This window comes from Phocoena sinus, chromosome 4 (assembly GCF_008692025.1).
Source record: "Phocoena sinus isolate mPhoSin1 chromosome 4, mPhoSin1.pri, whole genome shotgun sequence".
NCBI classification, from domain to species: Eukaryota; Metazoa; Chordata; class Mammalia; order Artiodactyla; family Phocoenidae; genus Phocoena; species Phocoena sinus.
Genome location: NC_045766.1, coordinates 82,746,849 through 82,765,951, shown reverse-complemented (window position 1 = coordinate 82,765,951; position 19,103 = coordinate 82,746,849). Strand labels below are relative to the sequence as shown.

At 40.5% G+C, this 19,103-nt stretch overlaps 1 protein-coding gene across 2 annotated transcripts in view; it reads right to left on the bottom strand.

Moving 5' to 3' along the window:
* LSAMP (limbic system associated membrane protein) overlaps positions 1-19,103 on the bottom strand; it is a 647,085-nt gene that overhangs the window by 26,689 nt on the left and 601,293 nt on the right. For both annotated transcript variants that reach the window (XM_032631422.1, XM_032631424.1), the window contains exons 5-6: positions 13,608-13,728; positions 12,743-12,891 (exon numbers count right to left, since the gene is read on the bottom strand). In XM_032631422.1, coding sequence (XP_032487313.1) covers positions 12,743-12,891; positions 13,608-13,728 — 270 coding nt within the window. The remainder of the gene's footprint in view (positions 1-12,742; positions 12,892-13,607; positions 13,729-19,103) is intronic.

The following is a 19,103-nucleotide window of genomic DNA, read 5'->3' as shown; positions in this document are numbered from 1 at the left end:
TTGTTACTTTGAAAGATATTTTTTTTCTCATAAAGCTCATAGAAGAGAAATGTTTCCATCAAATTAAAATTTAGTGGGAGCTTGGATTAAAAAAAAAAATTCATCTTCAAGTCCCTGCTGGCTCTAGAAATCTAAATAGCACAGCAAGGCATAAATACAGGGAGATCACCAGGAAAGGCTGACTGATGTAGGCAGATCCAGACTAGGAAAATAGGAAAAGGCATCAGAAAAGAGTCCCAGGGCTAAAAATTCTCCTTCCTTTAAATTGATGCTGTAGGATTTTTAGCCATTTAGCTTGAAGCTAAATGTAAATTCTGAGAGAGGTAACACTTCCAAGCTTCTGTTGGACATTTAAATAAGAGCGTGAATAAATTTCAGAATTATTCTTGCTAGAAAATTTTAACAGGGAGAGAACAAGAACCGTTTAGGAAACAGGGCAGAAGGAAGAATGAAAAGGTGAAAGAGCGAAACACGGAAGTGGATTCAACAGAGAGAAGTGCTTGTTACAACTGGGTCTAAATCAGTGGTTTGGGCCACGTACTACAGTTGGGTCTAAATCGCTGAACTGGCTGGTGCAGTATTGATTCTAGGTGAGTATTGGCACAACTATATCCCACTTGGGATAGACCGGGAGGAAGTCAGACTCCTGTTCCCATTAAAGGAGTCAGAGGGTGGTTGTCAGGTATTCATGTCAACTCTTAATCATCTTCATTGTATTAATCAGGGCCCATGATTCTGCTGTAAATTTGTGTTGACGTGGCTACCTAAGTTCTATTAAAAAAATACAAGACCCTTGTTTCCATCACCTAGTGGGAAAGGAGAAATGTACTTAAACACTGAAGGCTTTCCTAGGACATGCTTTACACCTTTGAGCAGAAATAAAGGGCAGGTTCTTTAGATTGATCATTATGGATTAGTCTGACAGGTGGCAATGTGCATACGGGCATCGACAGCAAGTGCATGAGTGTATGAGTGTGTGTCACACAGTAGGGAACTGTGTACCTGGCAGCTCCTCTTAAGTGTAGTATTATGATGGTGGTGAAAAAATAATGAAAAGTCTTCTTTCTCTGACCTTGGGATACTTCTCTATTTAAACTCAGACATCCCTAGAATCCGAAACACGTCAAACTATAATGAAGCCAAACCGAACTTTTATCTAACTAATATCCAGGCAACGTGACACATGGTACAAGTGCATCTTTAACTATAAGTACATCTTTAAAAATTATAAGACATATGTGTATCTGAATATGATCATTTTGCATTCAACATGCTTTCTTTCTAGGAAATTGAAGCTCTATTTTATATATTATTTAAAACACCATTTGAGCTTGTAGGCATGAAAAATATAATTTCTTTCCCATTTCACAGTTGGAAAAACTGAATTAAAGAGAACAATGCTAGTAATTATCCATAATTAATAGAGGTGTGTATGTAAATCAGCCTGAATAAGTGTGTGAAATTAGATGTGCCGATGCCAGACAGCTCCGCTCATGTTTTTTAAAGATGGAAACTTTCAAATCTCTGCGTGAGTTGGGCATACAACTCTGTGTGTTGAGTGGGTCTGGAAATGGACTTTGTAAAAGTGTACGGATTGTAAGGCAACTGTATTATACATTATAAGAATTATAATACATAAAATAAATTAGACGAGTGTTTAAAATTCATTAGACAGTTATATCTAATACATATCTAATGACCATGAATGCATACATAATGGTTATTTATAATGTACTATAGATTTATATATGTGCCTGGGTGCAGCAAGGAGTAGATTGGAATTTGGGTGTACTCTGATGATTAAAAGTGTAGGAGAAGGTGCATGTTAGTTTCCTAGGGGTGTAGGGACTAATTGGATTAATACATGCAAAAGCCCTTAGAACTCTATTACATGAGAAGCCCACTATCTATGTTAGCTATTATTATTATTAATACTACCATTTTTATTAGACAAGGTAAAACTGCCGTTATAATAAGGAGCTGAAAAGAAGCATTCTCTCATTGATCCTTGGGATAACATCCTACAGAAAATAAATGAAGCTGTAGTCCAGCCACCTTCACAGCATGGGATCTTTGTAGGATTTTTCTCCCTGCTTTCCTTCCTTGCCAGTGGAGTCTGATTTGAGAACCCATTCCTGGGAGTGCCAGCTGAGGACAGGTACATCTCCTCCTCTTTCTAGAGATAGAATCTGGCTGTTCAAATGCCAGGCACACCCACAGCAACACCAGTCTCCCTGTGGGAGGAAGCAGGCCAGGAGGAGTGCAGATTTCTGCAAGCCTGGTTTGTTTGTGGACATTAATTTTTTTTTTCTACTTTAATTGTGGGGCGTGTTTTGTTTTCAGAGTGAGCTTTAGACAGCTGTATTAATCATGCAAACCCAGCCATGCACAATGTGTTTTATCAATGGAAAAACAGGAACGGAATGGCAAGCAGCTGTGAACAAACCCAGTGCAGTGCCTGAACCTGGAAGATAATCTCAAACATTCCCCAAACCTACTAGCCACACGGGGTTAGTGAATGGAAAGGCTGTTCACTTGGAATAAATAATCAGATAGAGGCAAACAGGGTAGACAGATTCCAGGGTTATTAATTTTGTTTTTTTTTTAAGTGGCTGCAATTGTGGCCAGAGAGCCTTGAGCTCGAGGGAATTCTTCACTTGAGGGTGATAAACACACAACGGTGGTTTGTTCTTGTCCTTTTCTCTTCTTTCCCTTTATTTCTACTTCGGGAGGCTGGTTTCATCACCTCATTCTGCACCTACGGTCCTTCTAAATGTGAGAGCATCTCTGGTGCACGTCCGTCATGAGGGGCTGTGCGTAGGGAGGAGACGGGAGCAATGTTACCCGATTCTCAGTATTCAGAGCCCTCAGGAAATGATTTGAGACTAACAAAGTGAGAAAAGTTCCCTCAGACATTTAGAGCTGGCTCTTTCCTCATTTTACAATTCAGTGGATTTTCTGCAGCGATGTAGTCAGGGGTAGTTATGCCAAATATATGCAATTCAGGACTCATTTCAGAATAAATAAACCTAAATTAAAATTAATGGAAAAAAACACCTATCAGAAACAGATAAAAAATGGCACACTATTTTATTATTTATTTATTTATCTTTTAAATTAAGGAGCAGGGAAGCTTGTTTTGTTTTGTTTTGGGCATAAGAGGAAAGGAAGTTTGAAAATTTCCGATTGGCTGCAGACAATATAAATTGTCCTTTGGTGTAATTCCAGTATTCTTAGTATCACTGCAGAAAATCAAGCAATGTGATGAAGGAAACCCAAGGGAAACACATTTGATTTACTGAGCCTTGTTTTTTTTTTTAATCAGAGCTTGAAGAGGTTTAGGACTGCATTCCTGCTGCAACTCTGTTGTTTGTCCCCAGTCACCTTGATGGGCCATGTAGAGAGGGGGTAGGAGGGGAGACCCTCCAAAGAGAGATATTAACAATGAAGTAGCTGAAATTAAACATGTGTTCCTGTTATGGGAAAGTAGGAGGGAAAGTTCTCTTTTTTTATGATGGGAGGAGAGAAAAGGAGCTTGGGGACTTTCTCCTACTTTCAAAACACCTTATGAAAATTAATTGGCTCAAAATCCTTCAAGCCATTTGCATCAACCATCTGCTTATAGACATCTTCACACTTTAGGAGGGAAAGGTAGGATTGCACATAGATGATGACAATATATAATACTTAATTAAATGAAGGTGTCTCATGTTATAGTTATGACCACAGTGAGGCAGTCAGCTTTTCTTAGATATTTCGGTACTATAAAAAGGGTTAAGGATCCCATATGTTAGCATTTTTTTCCATGGGCTGCCATCTTGATTGGAAAGAAGAGAAGAAAACAGATTAGTTCTAGAAAGTAAAAGTCCTTGTAAGGAACAGGAAACTTAAGAGGGCACTTCCTATAACTACCTCTCTCACCAGCTACCCCAAGTCTCCATGAACAGCTTTTCAATTTCTACGAGCAGAAGCCCTAAGTATTAGTTAGTAAGATAAACTATATTCTCTAAAACTACTGGATCTATGGAAGTTATCTACAACAGTCCATCTACAATGTAAAATCAAACTAGGGTCATTCTCCAATCAACAGTTCTGTTTGTGGGAAAATAACAAGTTCAACAAAATCCCACATGCTCCATCCTGGTCCAAATTGTTTTTCAATATCAAACAGCTGTCCTTTGTGAACAGTGTCTGGCTTCATTTTGTTCAATGTTATATATATCATAAGGAGTGATCAGATAAAATATTTGACTTTGTGGCTGTAGAACTGCTCTCACAAAGGATACCTCGAGCAGTAGTGACACTGTACAAAGCCCGTCTTGGATGGAGCATGACCTCTTTGAAAACGTTACACGTTGGGACAAACGCATATGTGCATGTTTGTCACATCAAGATATTTGCAAGATGGCAACATGATAAAATGGTGTCAATCTCTGCAGCAACAGTAGAAGATAAATGTTTTAAAATGACTGTGGCATGTCAGGAATTCAAAATGGGATGCTTTCCACGAACACTGAGTTTCTTGTCAAGTCTAAAAAACAGGCACATTTTAACAGTCTTATTTTTAGTGACTGGGATAAGAAACAATGTTTTAGGGAAGAATTTTATTCAACACGGTTCTTCTAAAAATAGTTTGGCCCCTACTTCAAATTTAAGAATAATTCTTTTATTAAGCTGTCTAGTTGATCCTTGAAACGGTGCAATTCTCATTTCTAATGTAATTAAAGGAAGTTTGCACATATGTGAATACATACATATGCAAAACCATCACATTATTGACACTCTCCGTATCTACCCCCAATTCTGGCCTAATTTTTAGTTTGGACAAGTGTTAATGAAACATGATCCGTCTTCAAACTTATAAAACAGCAGCTTCCTACCTTTAATTCTGAGCACATTTCCTTTAGAGTGTATACGACAATCTTGTTTAATTGGATTTATTTTTTCCACACTAGGCTCCACATGGCCTACTTTCCATTTTTTCTCAAGTCTTTGAGTGTTATTTGCAAATCACTTTTCTGGAATTTAATTTCAATGGTAGGTTGGTTTCATTTCAGGTTTTTTTTATTGTTTTAATTTTATTTGCCAGTTTGCCTTTAAATGCCCTTAAGCTAGAAGGTCGGGGCTGCACTACACTTGCAGCTAATCGTGATGTAGAAGGCAAAATTTAATTTGTGTAGAAATTTCTGTGAGAAGGAATATGGAAGGATTACCTTGTTTTCTTATTTGTGTTTTCTGAAATAGTTATGTTTAAAAGGAAACGCCCCCAAATCGGCCAAGATTTTAAGAAAAGGTAACGTCCTTGTAATCTGGCTGAGTTCAACCTTTGTTAATAGATAAATTCATTTTTACAAGTAATACAAATGACTTCAGATTTGGATTGTATAAGGTGGTCAGTTACAGGATTCATATTTTTGTGAGCTACAGAATTTAACCGGCTGTGTTCCAAATATGTGAGTTCATAGTTACCTGTAATATGTATTAATAGAACAAAAAATTGCTGTCTGAGTTTAGCACTGTCTCCTCAGTTAGTGACCAACTTGAAGTTAGGTCAGGTACAGACAGACCAGTTACCTGCCTTTCAACTAGCGTGAGGGCAATCGATTGACCTTTTTTTGAAGGTTTAAAGAAAAAAATGATTCCTTTTGTATGCGAATTTTGTCAAGGTGCTTCCCCCTTTTTGTGTTTTGCACATTATAGGTGATGGAGAATGACCCAGCAACAGAACTACAACGATAAAAATCATACTGACCTTGAATGGGGTGGGGGATTGTGGGTAAAACACGCTCTAAAGGGGAAAAAATAGTAAGCATCATGGAGAATTTATATAGATAGATATACCTTACTCACGTTTAGCTTCACAATTTAAAAACAGATGAATTTTCATGCCTACGGGATCATATCTCCTGTAAAGCATTTGTCTGTCCTTCCTGCCAACACTAAATTATCAGAGAGCTATTAGTAAACTTTAACATCCAAAGTCTTTAAAAAAATTAGCTAGAATAGGGGATAACACCTTATTGTGGTAACCCTGCAAACAGGACCCTGCCCTCCTCTGGAAAATCCACCAAGATTACAGATTTTGGGGGCTGTTGGTATTGAGGGCATTTAAATTTGTAGCGATCAAATTCAGGTCAAGCATCTTGGCCCTGGTTTTGGGCTCTTTAACTTCTGAAAGATGAACCTGTGGTAACTAAAGACTCCTTTCCTCCCTTTAAGCCCTATGGTTCATATCAGCTTTAGCCAAGCATCTAGAAAATTTATTTTGGTAAATACTAATTCAATTTTTCCCTCAGATTTTTCCTTCCACATTACTGATATCAGTGCAAGAGTAATGCAAAGACACTAAGCTTCTTGGCATGATAAAATCTGATTTTTAGTCTTTTCCTTCATCCCACCCCCCTGTGATAATACAATCTCATCTTAAGTTTGATCACCAGTCAGATTTGCTTGATGACACATCCTGTTCAGCAGTAAGACGTGCTTTTCTTTTAAATGCTAGAGTCTCAGCTTATGAGTCGCTCGCAGTCCCATCCCCAAGCTACTGACCATAGATTGAATATGCTGAAAGAGTTCAGGCTTTAAGGTGTCCTCTACTTGTCTCATCAAAACCCAGGTTTAACTCTAAATCCTCCTCCGGGGCTCTTTCAGAAAGATAGAATGTTGCATTAGGGATAGGATGCGTTACTTGCTACCCCCAAACCCTATAATGTAACGTAATCCTAATACTTTTCTGCATTCCTCCTAGCAGCTTGGTTAGATAAAGACCAGTGATAAATGAAAATCAACAAAAATCAAAACCATAAAAAGAAAAGCATATGTGCACATTCAAATCTGATCTGCCTGCCATCTCGTGTCATAAGCTTAGAAGGGTAGATTTTGCCTGGAATTTGGGCACTCAATACATCTGGACACTAAGAAAACCCAGTCTCCTTGAAGAGTGAGCTTTCCTTTCTTGGATGAAAGGTGTGGCTTAAATGCCAAAGTTTTCTAAGTGCATTAAGATGGAACAAGTCAATAATGGCACAGTGAAGAACTGTGTCTTAGTTACACAGTGTCAAGGAGAAAAATGTTTTAAATCTCCAACTGGTTATTTGGTATTAAGTTTCCAGCTTTGAAAATAAATAGCTAAACTGCTTTCAGCATTTATAGAGCAGCTGGAGACCACTGTCCCATATTATACTATATCTATCTTATTTTATTCTTATTACAATTATTATTCAGAATGTTTAAATGACTCAGCTTAATATTTTCTCATCACACTGTTCACAGCTGGGTAAATGCACTCTGCCCTCATTTCGACAAGACCATTTATATTGCTAAACATCTCATCCACCCCCCTCTCATTGCCTCTTCAATGATTTCCCACCCTGTTATCATCTTAGCCCCATCACACCCCATTAGTTATTCTCGTTCTCTTAATTTCATCCTACTGGCTTATCATTTCTTAGATGCTTCCCCATCCTAGCTTTTTATCCTTATTCTTCCACCATCATTTCGCTGTATTTTGTAGTTTATGCCAGGGTTTATGGGCTCCTGTAAGAGTGTAAAGTGAAGTAAATACCACTTAAAGTGAAAAAGAAATCTCTGACTTTTAACATTTAAACGTAGGGGAGAGCAGGAACCTTGGTGCTATGTGCTCTGTCTTTTTCCTGCTAGTATTTGAGGAGGTCAACACAGCTTATCAATTGATTGGGAGGTTTTAAGAACGGAATGCAAGGTTTACCTCAATACGATCTGCTGTGGCTCTTGGTAAGTCTTAAGTCTGAGGTTTGGTTTCTTATCTGCTAAATGGGGTGGAGGGTGTTATTGACTGGTTCTGCTCGGACACCATAAAAAACAGTTAAACTGGAGTTAACACTTTGAAAGAAACCCCTCTGAATTAAAAGCACCTAAATGACAAAAGCTGGGGTTGAGAGGAGGGTGTACAGAGAGAGGTAATTTATTAACTTAGATATGATTTTCTTTTATTTTCCAGTGGGTATTGGATATGGTCAATGGTCTCTCTGGAAGTAGGTGTATTCAATGCCTACTCTTAAATCTAAAACTAGTTCTGGTGCCCATCTATTTCCTACTGTATCCACAGAGAGCCCTCATAAGGAGGGCTTTCAAACTACATATAGATAGTGTTCAAATAGCTGCTCGAACTGCTTTATTACACGGCATCCAGTAGTAGCTGGTTAAGAGGCTTTGCCAAGTCTTAACTAGCACCATCACGTGGTGTATATTTTTTTTTTTGCGGTATGTGGGCCTCTCACTGTGTGGCTTCTCCCGTTGCGGAGCACAGGCTCCAGATACGCAGGCTGAACGGCCATGGCTCACGGGCCCAGCCGCTCCACGGCATGTGGGATCTTCCCGGACCGGGGCACGAACCCGTGTCCCCTGCATCGGCAGGCGGACTCTCAACCACTGCGCCACCAGGGAAGCCCACGGATGCCTTCTTTTGACATGCCTAGGGTCAAAAGCTGAGCAGTAGGCTGGACTCTCTGCTCAAAATCTCAGTGTGCCAAAGATGAACCAATGGTCTCACTAATCTAGTGGACTCAGCCTGGTGAGGGTTAATGGAAATGGATGGGGGAGGTGGTGGAAGTAGTGCCCCTCGGTGGGAAGGAATATAACAATATTTAGTCAGTGAAAAATTTCATTAAGTGAAAAAAGGAGAAAGAAGTTAGATGTCTTTTCACCTCCAAACTACCAAAGATACATCTCCTAACATTTTCCCTACATATACAAATCTAGATAACGTGTTGGTTTACAGCCTGGACTCTGGAAGGAGATTACCTGAATTTAAATCCCAGCAGCCTTACTTAGTTGCACTAGTTACTTAACCTCTTTGTATAATGGAGAAATACGAGTGTCTAATAAGGCTGTCCTGATGATTAAATGAGATCACGTATGTTAAGTGTTTGGCACATGTGCAGAGTACCTTGTACATACTCACTTGATAAGAAGTGATGACGTTAAAATCATCTCCCTTATTCTTCCTCCTTACCTGTTGCTTTAAAAATAACTCAGTGCAAGCAATAAAACAAGATAAGGTTTCCTTTGCGGATGCCGTGCAGTCACCAGTGTGGATACACGGACTCTGTTACGTTACACATGCTGACAATGCAGAAGTCCAAGTCTTCACCCATGTGATACATATTCCCACATCTTACAAAAACTAAGGAGCGGAATCCTTGACTGTATACATTGTACCATGGATTAATGTGTACAGAGAAATGATATAATGTAACACTTTGCCAAGGATGAAAAAAAGATATAAAAGGCATTACTTGGATATATAGGCTAAGGGAATGGATCCTTAAACAGAATACTAGAATGTGTGGAGGACAAGACAAATGAGAAAGGAATGCTTCCATTGGCTTAGGAAAAATGACTATGAATACAAGGTATTCTTGCACTCTCATTCAATTATTTTGACACCTTTTTTTTTTTTTTTTTTTTTTTTTTTTTTGGGTTCGCGGGCCTCTCACTGTTGTGGCCTCTCCCGTTGCTGAGCACAGGCTCTGGACGCGCAAGCTCAGGGGCCACGGCTCATGGGCCCAGCCGCTCCACGGCATGTGGGATATTCCCGGACCGGGGCACGAACCCGTGTCCCCTGCATCGGCAGGCGGACTCCCAACCACTGCGCCACGAGGGAAGCCCCCATTTTGACCCCTTTGAAGATAATATTTGAATAGAGAGTGAAGAAGCATATGTATGTATGTGATGGAGGACAAGATGTATCAGTGACCGCAAACTGACACTGTACAAAGTCAGCACGTCACTGCGGTGGACATGGAAAATGTGCTGATGCACCCGTGAAGATGGATAATCATGAACTCTTCAGGGGCTCCGGCTCTGGGTTTCTACCTGCTGCTGCCTCTGGCTGGCAGCAGCTCACCAGCTGGCTCGTCTGCTTTGGACCGGCTGGGTCAGCAGAGCATCCTGCTGCCCACATAATGCTCTCTGTCACGGGTGCTGGCCACGGCCGCCCCTCCCAAGCATCTCTCCCCTCCTGACCCTGTTCTGTGGAAAAGTACCGCCACCAGCAGTGTCTTCCTTCTTCCCAATAAACCCATCTACTTTGAATCTAAGTGATGGGCAATCTGCTCACACACGTACTTTCTTTTTCTTCATGTTTTTCTCTTCCTCTCCCTTGTGTGCGCTCTCCTGCCAACCTTTTACCTGTGTAAATTGGTTACCATAGAGCCTTGTTCTTAAAGATCCAGCTATGAAGGCTGTAACTACACATCTCCCAAACCCAAATCATGGTGGCAAGGCAGTTGTGGTGGAATTGCCATTCCTGTTACACAAGGAGCAGAGCTTCCTCCTTAAAATGTCGAAGAAACAGGATGACAGTAGATTCACTAATGTTTGACAATTTTAATAGCTTCTTTTCCCCTCAAAGCCCAGTGACCTTTTGTGTTCTATTCTTCTGTGGGTATTACGCCTCCTAACTTTCCCATCAGGTGGGAAATCAATTCTAAGCCGAACGCTGAGGCACGTGCTTCCTCTCCTCTGCCTGCTGTGCTGTGCAGAGCTGGTGCCAGTGCGGGCTGCCTCGAAGAGGGCCCAGCGAAGTAGCACATCGTTAATCATGGCCCTGTACTCTTCTCAGAGGTATAATAAGGGTAACTTCTATGAAATCATCAAGGGCAATATGACCATGATATACTTGCCCAATTTCTTGATTCTTAGTTTACAAACAGAAGTTCTATAAGATTCTTGACATTTCTTAGTCTTACTGGGTTGCGTACTTTAAGAGGACTTTTGTGATTAGGACCAAGGTATTTCAGGGCTTGAGATTACCTTTCATCACCACCAGCAGACCAGCAGTATCTCTATTATTTTTGACCTAGTCCATGCTCTTCCTCTCTTCCTCAAATGTTTCCTTTCCCCCTCTTCCTCCCTTTCTCTCTCTCTCTCTCTTTCTTCCTTTCACACCTGTGAAAAATAGGCTATCATAGAGCCTATTCCATCCTTCTATCCTTCTTCCCCATCCTCTCTCTCAGTCTACAGGTATCATTGTATTTATTATTTGAAAAATGTCATTAGCACAGTCCTTTTTCTGGGTGGGATAACAAGAAAAGAAAATTTGCATACTTTAATGCAAATTTATAGTTACTCACTTTCTCTAACTAATCCAATTATCCCATTTTCTCTTTTCCAATCCCTACAAAACCTCTTGTTAAGTGTATGTTGTTCTACTTAATCAGCTCACCTTAGATTTGTGGGAATCTCAAATTCATAGTCGAGGCTATTTTCCCTGCTGTGTATGGAATCCCTAACGTCAGGAACGAAACAGGTAAGTACATTTCTTAATAAATATCTTCTCAAGTGTTTTGAGATATCGACGTATCTAGCTTAAGTAAAGAACACTGATGTTTGGTCTTTGGAGACAAGTAAACAGGGATATGAATTTTAAACTTCATATTGATGCAGCATTTGTAGCATAGCTGTATCCCATCACACTTACAGACTGAAGTCAACGGGAGTTATGAATGAGAAACTGAAGGCCAAATTTAGAATAGTTTGTGGTGTTTTTTTTAAATAAGTGGATTGGATCTTGAGCAGTTGTAAAATGGCTTTAATACTATGTTTTGAGGGAACTATCATTTAAATTGATTTTTCTCCTAAAAACTTTTCTCTTGAAGGCTCATCTAAACTGAATAAAGCAAGATGGAGACATTTATCCTGGTCATAGTATTTCTAAATTTTCCAATTCAGCCTGTGCAGAAAAAAAAAAAAAAAACAAATAAATTCCTAGTGGCTTATTATTTCAAAATAATAAATTTGTTGGACTTTCTCTTTTAGTCCAAATGAACTGTCTAGCCCAGCACGTGCTAACACTTTTGTTTGTTTTACTTATTCTGATAAACACTTTCCTATTCTACGTGCCATCATTTCCCCTGATCTCACCCATCGTACTTCTGTTTCTCAGGAGGCATTTGACTCTGTGCTCATAGCTGCCGGACCAACAAGGCAGGGGGTCAGGTATCTGACTACGACATGCCGCTCAAGGGAAAGGCTCTAAGGTGGGCTTTCTTATTAATACCAATAACTTAAAATCACTTGTCCTTCCTTAGTCTGCCTTGAGGACCTTCTTTGGTCTTCAGCAGAAGCAGCTTTGGTCCTCTCTCTCACCATCCCATCTCTCTTCCAAAAATAGACAAGTAATGTTTCCTGCTGTCATATGGAAACCTTTCTGCAATGTTTTTCTTCCCTTAGATTTTATATTATGTTTTAATCATTCATTCCACTCTTCCTCTTGTGTTGTTAAAAATACACTTTCTTTTTACAGCCTCTCCCTTCTCCCAGCACCTTATCCATCCTCACTGAATATTTCTCCTTCAATCACTCCCATCACTGCCATTTTTTAAGTGCCATTCACTTTCCACGATCTTACACCGTCTCTGCTCCTTAAAGAGACCATCACCAAAGAGATTTTTGTTCTCTGAATATTCTTACAGTTTAACCAACCAGGAAAAAAAAACAAAACAAAACAACTAAACTAAATAAACAAACAAAAAAACAAGACAGTTATCCAAAGTACACCAGGGAATAGAGAGGAGAGGTATTCACTTGTAAAACTCATTTTACGCAGAGGGATTGTGAACCTGTGTTTTTGTTTCAGTGGCTATACACTGATTTTTGTTTAAGTTTACCTTTAAAAGATATGGGAATGATTTTCGAGTTTTCCACAGGAGAACTCCATCAACTTGGTCTCCCAGGCAGCTCCCTGCTTTGGCATACTTACTGAAAAGTACGAGGCTGGCGTTGGTGACCCCCAGATTGTTGGCAGCCACGCAGGTGTAGTTGCCATAGTGCTCCTCAGTGACGTTGGTCACCGTCAGGGAGGACTGGCCCTCCGTGCTCTTAATCTCAAGGCCATTGGCACTGTTTATCCTAAGGGTTCAAAGACAGAAGAGCAAAGAGAAACACTGATGAAGACTTGGCATAGTAATTTCTTTTTCATTATACTGGCGAAAAAGGAGAGAAAGGGAGTAGGTAGAGCTTGTTACTGCTCAATTCTTCATTTTAATCATGCAATCCCATAGTATCAGAATCAAAGTCCATTGATGCAGAAGACTCGGGAATGGATGAGTTTCATCAGGCTTTGGTTTCTGCTCTAGGAGAGAAAGACACACAGGTGGACACTACCCCCGAACCACCTGCCTCACCCTATGCACGTAACCTGAGTGCTTTGGGGTTCGGTTTAAGAGCTACAGCTCCGGGGCTTCCCTGTTGGCGCAGTGGTTGAGAGTCTGCCTGCCGATGCGGGGGACACGGGTTTGTGCCCCGGTCCGGGAGGATCCCACGTGCCGCGGAGCGGCTGGGTCAGTGAGCCATGGCCGCTGAGCCTGCGCGTCCGGAGCCTGTGCTCCGCAACGGGAGAGACTACAACAGTGAAAGGCCCGCGTACCGCAGAAAAAAAAAAAAAAAAAAAAAAAGAGCTACAGCCCCAAAGCACTTGGTAAAAAACCTTGGAAAATAAAGAGTCTAATCGGATAGGCCTACCTAATTACAGCCGGACTTGGCTTTGTCATTAGGGCTTCTGGTTTCCCTTGTTGAGCAGGGGAGACCTGGCGGAGCAGTGGAGGTGCAGCAGGTTTGGCACATACCTGGTGTCATCCCGGTACCACTCAAAGTCAGGTGCAGGCACTGCCGAGGCCTCACATTTGAGAGAAGCTTTCCGCCCGGTGGTGGCTTCGTTGCTCTTGGATTCCGTGATAGTGGGAGGATCTGTAGGAAGGACAGATACACAGCTTACATGAACTTTGGACGGTGCTCCAGAGTTTCCACACAAGAAGGAATTAGGAAGGACAATTTGATTGCAGAGAGGCAGGACAGGAATGGTCTTAAAGCTCCATTTACAAGAATTATGTGATCCGCTGAATGGCACGGATCACTAGAAAACTAAATAGAAATAAGAGATTCATGAAACTGTAGACTTGGTTTACTTAAACGGGACACTTAACGGGGCTTTATGGAAATGAAACCTAGGATATCTTTTTCCCTCTTCCAATAGACCATTCGTTATTCCAATCATAGGTTATAATGCTTGCATAGTTTTATTGCTTTTCATAAATTGAGTGGTAATGCTAAAGGACTTGGGATTTTAAGTGTATAATTGGAGCACTTTTCTTTTTCACCATCATCGTTATCATTATTATTATTGCTACCTTTGGAGATGGCAGTAAGAAAGCTGATGAAAATAATAGAGAACTGAAGTCCTCTCAGCCAGGCTTAGCCTGATATTGTAGCAGCAATCCAGGAAAAAAACTAATGTCAGATGATTGCTATACTTGTTTCCCTCCTCTGTGCTCCCTTACTGCTATGACCCAGGTCAATTTTGCTTTTATGTGTGAGGGTGCAGTTTGAAGTCTATCGTGGTGCATAAACACCTTCCTGGGGTACCAGTCTTCTGCTCTCTCTGGTAGTTGTACACGATTTTTTTTCTGCTTAGGACTGAGTCTATAAAACTGTAATGGGCTTGAAATGAGCTCAGAAACACATTCTAATTTGCCGTGATTCTTTCAAACAATCCCATGGAAAGTGGAACAAGTGTTTCCAGGTCCACAGGACTGAGCGACGATGGTAAACTTGAGCTTTGGGCTTGATGATGCTGTGTCTGTGCAGGTTATGGACCCTCAAGGAGAAAAAGACTTCTGTCCAAAGGTTATTTGCCAGAAAACAGCAACTTGGCTGTGTGTACATGGACAGAATAGACCCAAACCATCTGTTTATATTTTATAAAGGAAAAAGCTTATTTAGGTAAATTAGTGAAGTGAACTCTAATATACGAAATTCATTGACATCTCTGCTCTTCAGCACCTGGTTCAGCTCACTTATTTTCGGGTTTTTGTCTTCATATTCAAAAGTTATTTTCCAAGTTTTCTACCTGTAGAAGACCTGGATCCTCCTAGTTAAAAAGGATGTACAAAAGCATCATCAGGTTAGTCTGCAATTTTCTCCCCCATTTAATTTTCACATCAGTTTGGACATCTTTAAATCACTGTCCCAGAGAAGGGGAGTTAGAGTACATTTGAATAACACCACCAGCCCGTGTGTAAACGTGAGCCGGAGTGGGTGGCTGCTTTGCTTTAGACTTAGCTGCTCATTTTTGTTTAGACGGAAAAAGGCAAGAAGATGAGTGGAAAGAACCCTCGACTGGAAACTAGGAGCGCTGGAATTTAGTTTCTGTTTGGTTGTGTGGACTTCCCATCACACACTTTATCTTTCTGAGCCTTGGTTTTATTATTTATAAAATGAAGGAACCACACATTAACGATCTATATAGCATCCCTTCCAACTTAAAAAATACCAATTCTAGGGGACTTCCCTGGCAGTCCAGTGGGTAAGACTCTGTGCTTCCACTGCAGGGGGCACGGGTTCATTCCCTGGTCGGGGAAGTAAGATCCCGCATGCCTCACGGCGTGGCCACCCCCTGCAAAAAACCCCCACACCAAACCAGTTCTAGTCAAAATGGCCCATTCTTCACAAATGGGCAGTTGGTAGCATTAGGACCCAAGTGTATTTTTATACCCATAACTCCTTTAGCCCTTAACCCTTAAATTGCTAAATTCAAAATTGTAACTCATTTATCTAATACATGGGTTGGGAGTCAGGATTAGAAGTCAGAAACAGCACACCATAGGTCTGATTTTGACTATTAACCAGAATTGTGGCCTGGACAAGTGTCTGTACCAGTTTGAGCTTTTTCTTTCTCATCCTTTAAAAGAAGAAGTTAGCTTAAAATGATCACCAAGTTTCCATTTTAAATCCTTTCATTCTATGATTGGTTATATAGATCATTAGAGCACATTAGTTCAATGGTTAATGCAATGATTAGTGGTAGTGGTGTGGATGGGGGAGCTATTTGTATAGAGATGGGGTATGGAGTAGAGGTTGAGAACTTGGATTTAAAGTTTGATAGACCTGAGCTCAAATCCAGTCTATGTCCTTCACTATCATTCATCATTAGAGAGCTCAGTACTTTGTCTAGAGTCACAGTGTCTCAATTTCCTCATCTATAAAATGCTGGAACCAGAGTCAGGGAGGTCCATTTGGAGACTGCTGAAGGAACCCAGAGATAGCCTGCACTAGGTCTTTGATAAAGGAGCTGGAAGGGAATGAACAGATTTGAGATTGAGAGATATGAGCCTCAGAATCGACAAGATTAGGTGTGAACAGTGAGGGAAAGAAGGAGGAGTGTCAAGGATCACACCCATGTTTCCAGCGTGGGCATCTAAGTGATGCCATCCACTGAATAAATGTTAGTTTCCCGTCTTCACCTCTTCACTGTATTAGGCTAGGCTCTTAAACTGCCACTCTACAATCTGTAGCATGTTGGCCAGAGTGATGATCTTGCTTGTGATTCAATTGGTTTGTTCAATTTGTAAAATGAGTTTTAAACAGTGTTTGTGAGTTTCTGGAGCCGCACGCTTAAGACTGACAAATCCTTAATAATAACTACCACTTTGCTAAACCAGGTCCAATCTGGGCCAGACTCCACATTTTCCACCACCTCTACCTCTGGGGCTCATAGTTGGGGCACCTCAACGTAATAATCCATGGTGGAGGTCTTCTAGTCCTTCCGCCATGGGACCAGGAACACAAGTCCCAGCTGTACAGTTTTATGGGTGAGTTCTTCCTCACTCTAGATGCTTCCTTCTATGTGGTGGGAGGTTATTTATTAAACCTCCTTGCTCTGGAACCCAGGGGGTGATTTTTCTAACTGAAAAATTAGGGAAGAGCAAACTCGGTTTGTTTGCTTCAACTCTCCCTTTTCTTCCTGGGACCAAACTTCTGTCGGGGAGCAGAGGTTCTCCTCTGCTTCTCCACACTGATGTCTTACGTGGGCTCTTTCCTTCCTGCTCTCATGTGGGCAGGCCTGCCCCCGTCCAGGGCTGCATGATTGGGAAGGTAGGTTGGCCACACTAAGCTGCTACCTCTAATCATCTTGATCTCTAACAATGGGGGCAACTGGGCCTCGTATATGTCTCCTTTACTTATTTCTCATTTTGTTCAGAACCTGAATAACTAAGTAGTACTATTTATTAGTGTCTCAGAGATGACAGCATGGGAAGGATGACAGTGAGCTAGGGTTGAACACGTTCAAATGCATTGATCTTGGGGCAGGATGACACTGGTCAATTACAAAGACCAAACACCTGCTCCTCTCCTTGAAAATCTGGGGAGTTTCTCGTCCCAAGGTATAGTCACAGATAATGATAAATGTATGAAGAGTTCATTATTTCCAGTATTTCTCAAATGACACAGTGGTGCAGGTCTGTCCCACAGCTTATTGGAATGAACATTTCAAAATTCATTTGTAATGAATTCTGCATAGGTGAGGCTAAGAAAAGTTATTATAAATCGTATTGTGGCATGCCTAGTAGAGTTAAAATAATAGATGTCCTTGCTCAAAATATGGTTATAATTAAAATGTGGCTTAATAAAAATGCTATACAGAGGTCCATTGTTATTCTTTACATGACTTTGCAATAGCTTACAATTGTCAGAGGACTCTTCCAGTTCTTATTACTTTAAAATTCTGGGTTCTGAAAATAGTAAGGGCTTTCTTCTTATATCACCAAAAATAAGACTCTTTCAGTTAGAATGAATAGGATAACAATGACAGTGGCCTAGCAAACAGAATATCATTCATTTACTCTTCCTAATGTTTGGAATAATAGTATAAAGGAAAAAATTCTTAATAAAAGATTCAATATAGAGACATTTACCATGTGTCAGCACTCTACTAGGCTTTATTTATTCTTTTCATCCAAACGGTAACCCTAGGAAACAAGGATTATTAACCCCATATTATGAATGAGAAGACCGGTTTGCAGAGGGTTAGTAAATGTGCAAATTTACATAGCCAGCACTTGACGGAGTCTATATTGGAACCCATGTTCTGAAGCCCATGCTCTGAATCTCCCTGTGTTTCCATTTGAGTGAGCTCCTTTAGAGAGAAATTAATTCCTAATAAGGGAAAACAACATTTAGGGGAGTATGCTGGTAGTTTAAAAGGCAAATATTACGTATTTCTATTGAAAGGTACCCAAGATGGCACAACATGCACTGGCATAGTGGATATGAACCCATATTAGAAATCAGGAGATGTGGGCTCAATTTTTGCCTGTGCCACTTAACGTTGTCACCTCTTGAAGGTGACATGTTAACTTCTTGGAGTCCCTCACCTTTGAATGTAGGTGATAAGGCCTTGCCTACCTGTCTCACAGGTTTGATATAAAGATCAAATGAAATCTCATATATCAGAGCACATTTAACACCTGAAGTGATTACATTTATTATTTTTATTACTATTACTCACATGGTATCTTGGAAGGAAAGAGGGCTTTGGGATTAGACCTGGGCAGAGTTTCAACTCTCCCACTCACAGGTTCTTTGATTTTTGTGGCAGAGAATACTTACATTCTCTGAGCTTTCTTTTGTCCTCTGCACGGAGATGATTTGATTATCTCCTGGGTTAGTGTGTGATGGTGGACCGACGGGGTGGAGGCAGAGAACACAGGCAATAAGAAAGGCATTGTATCCAGAGAATTTAAAAACAATAATAAACCTAACTAAAAGTTGTCTTTTAAAAAAAAATCACCATGTACCAGCAATACTAAACCAAACATACCGAACGATGTTAGTGATAAAGTAAATACTCCTCCTACGGAGGCAGGCTGGGCCCCATATGCCTCTTTCCTTGGTTGGCCACTGTTGGTGCGATGATTACGGTGAATCATACAAAATTTCTAATAGAGTCTTGGTACTCTGGAGATACTCAGAAAATGATGGTTCTTGTACACATTGCAAAGTTATAGTAGCAAATCGCAGCACTCTGGATTCTTATTGAATAGTTCCTCTGATGATCCCATAATAGATTCATAAACATTAGCATGTGTCTTTATTGATATCATCAATAAAGATGTAAGAGTAATCTAAAGGTTGGCATGGAGAATGGAGAGGTGTAGTCATGAATAGTTAGAGAACGTAGCCAGTTTGGTTCCATATTGAGCCATTATTTTCCTCAAGGTGATTTTGGAATCAAAGTACTGAAAAGTCCAGTTAAAATGCAGTAATATTATCTGGAGACGACAGAT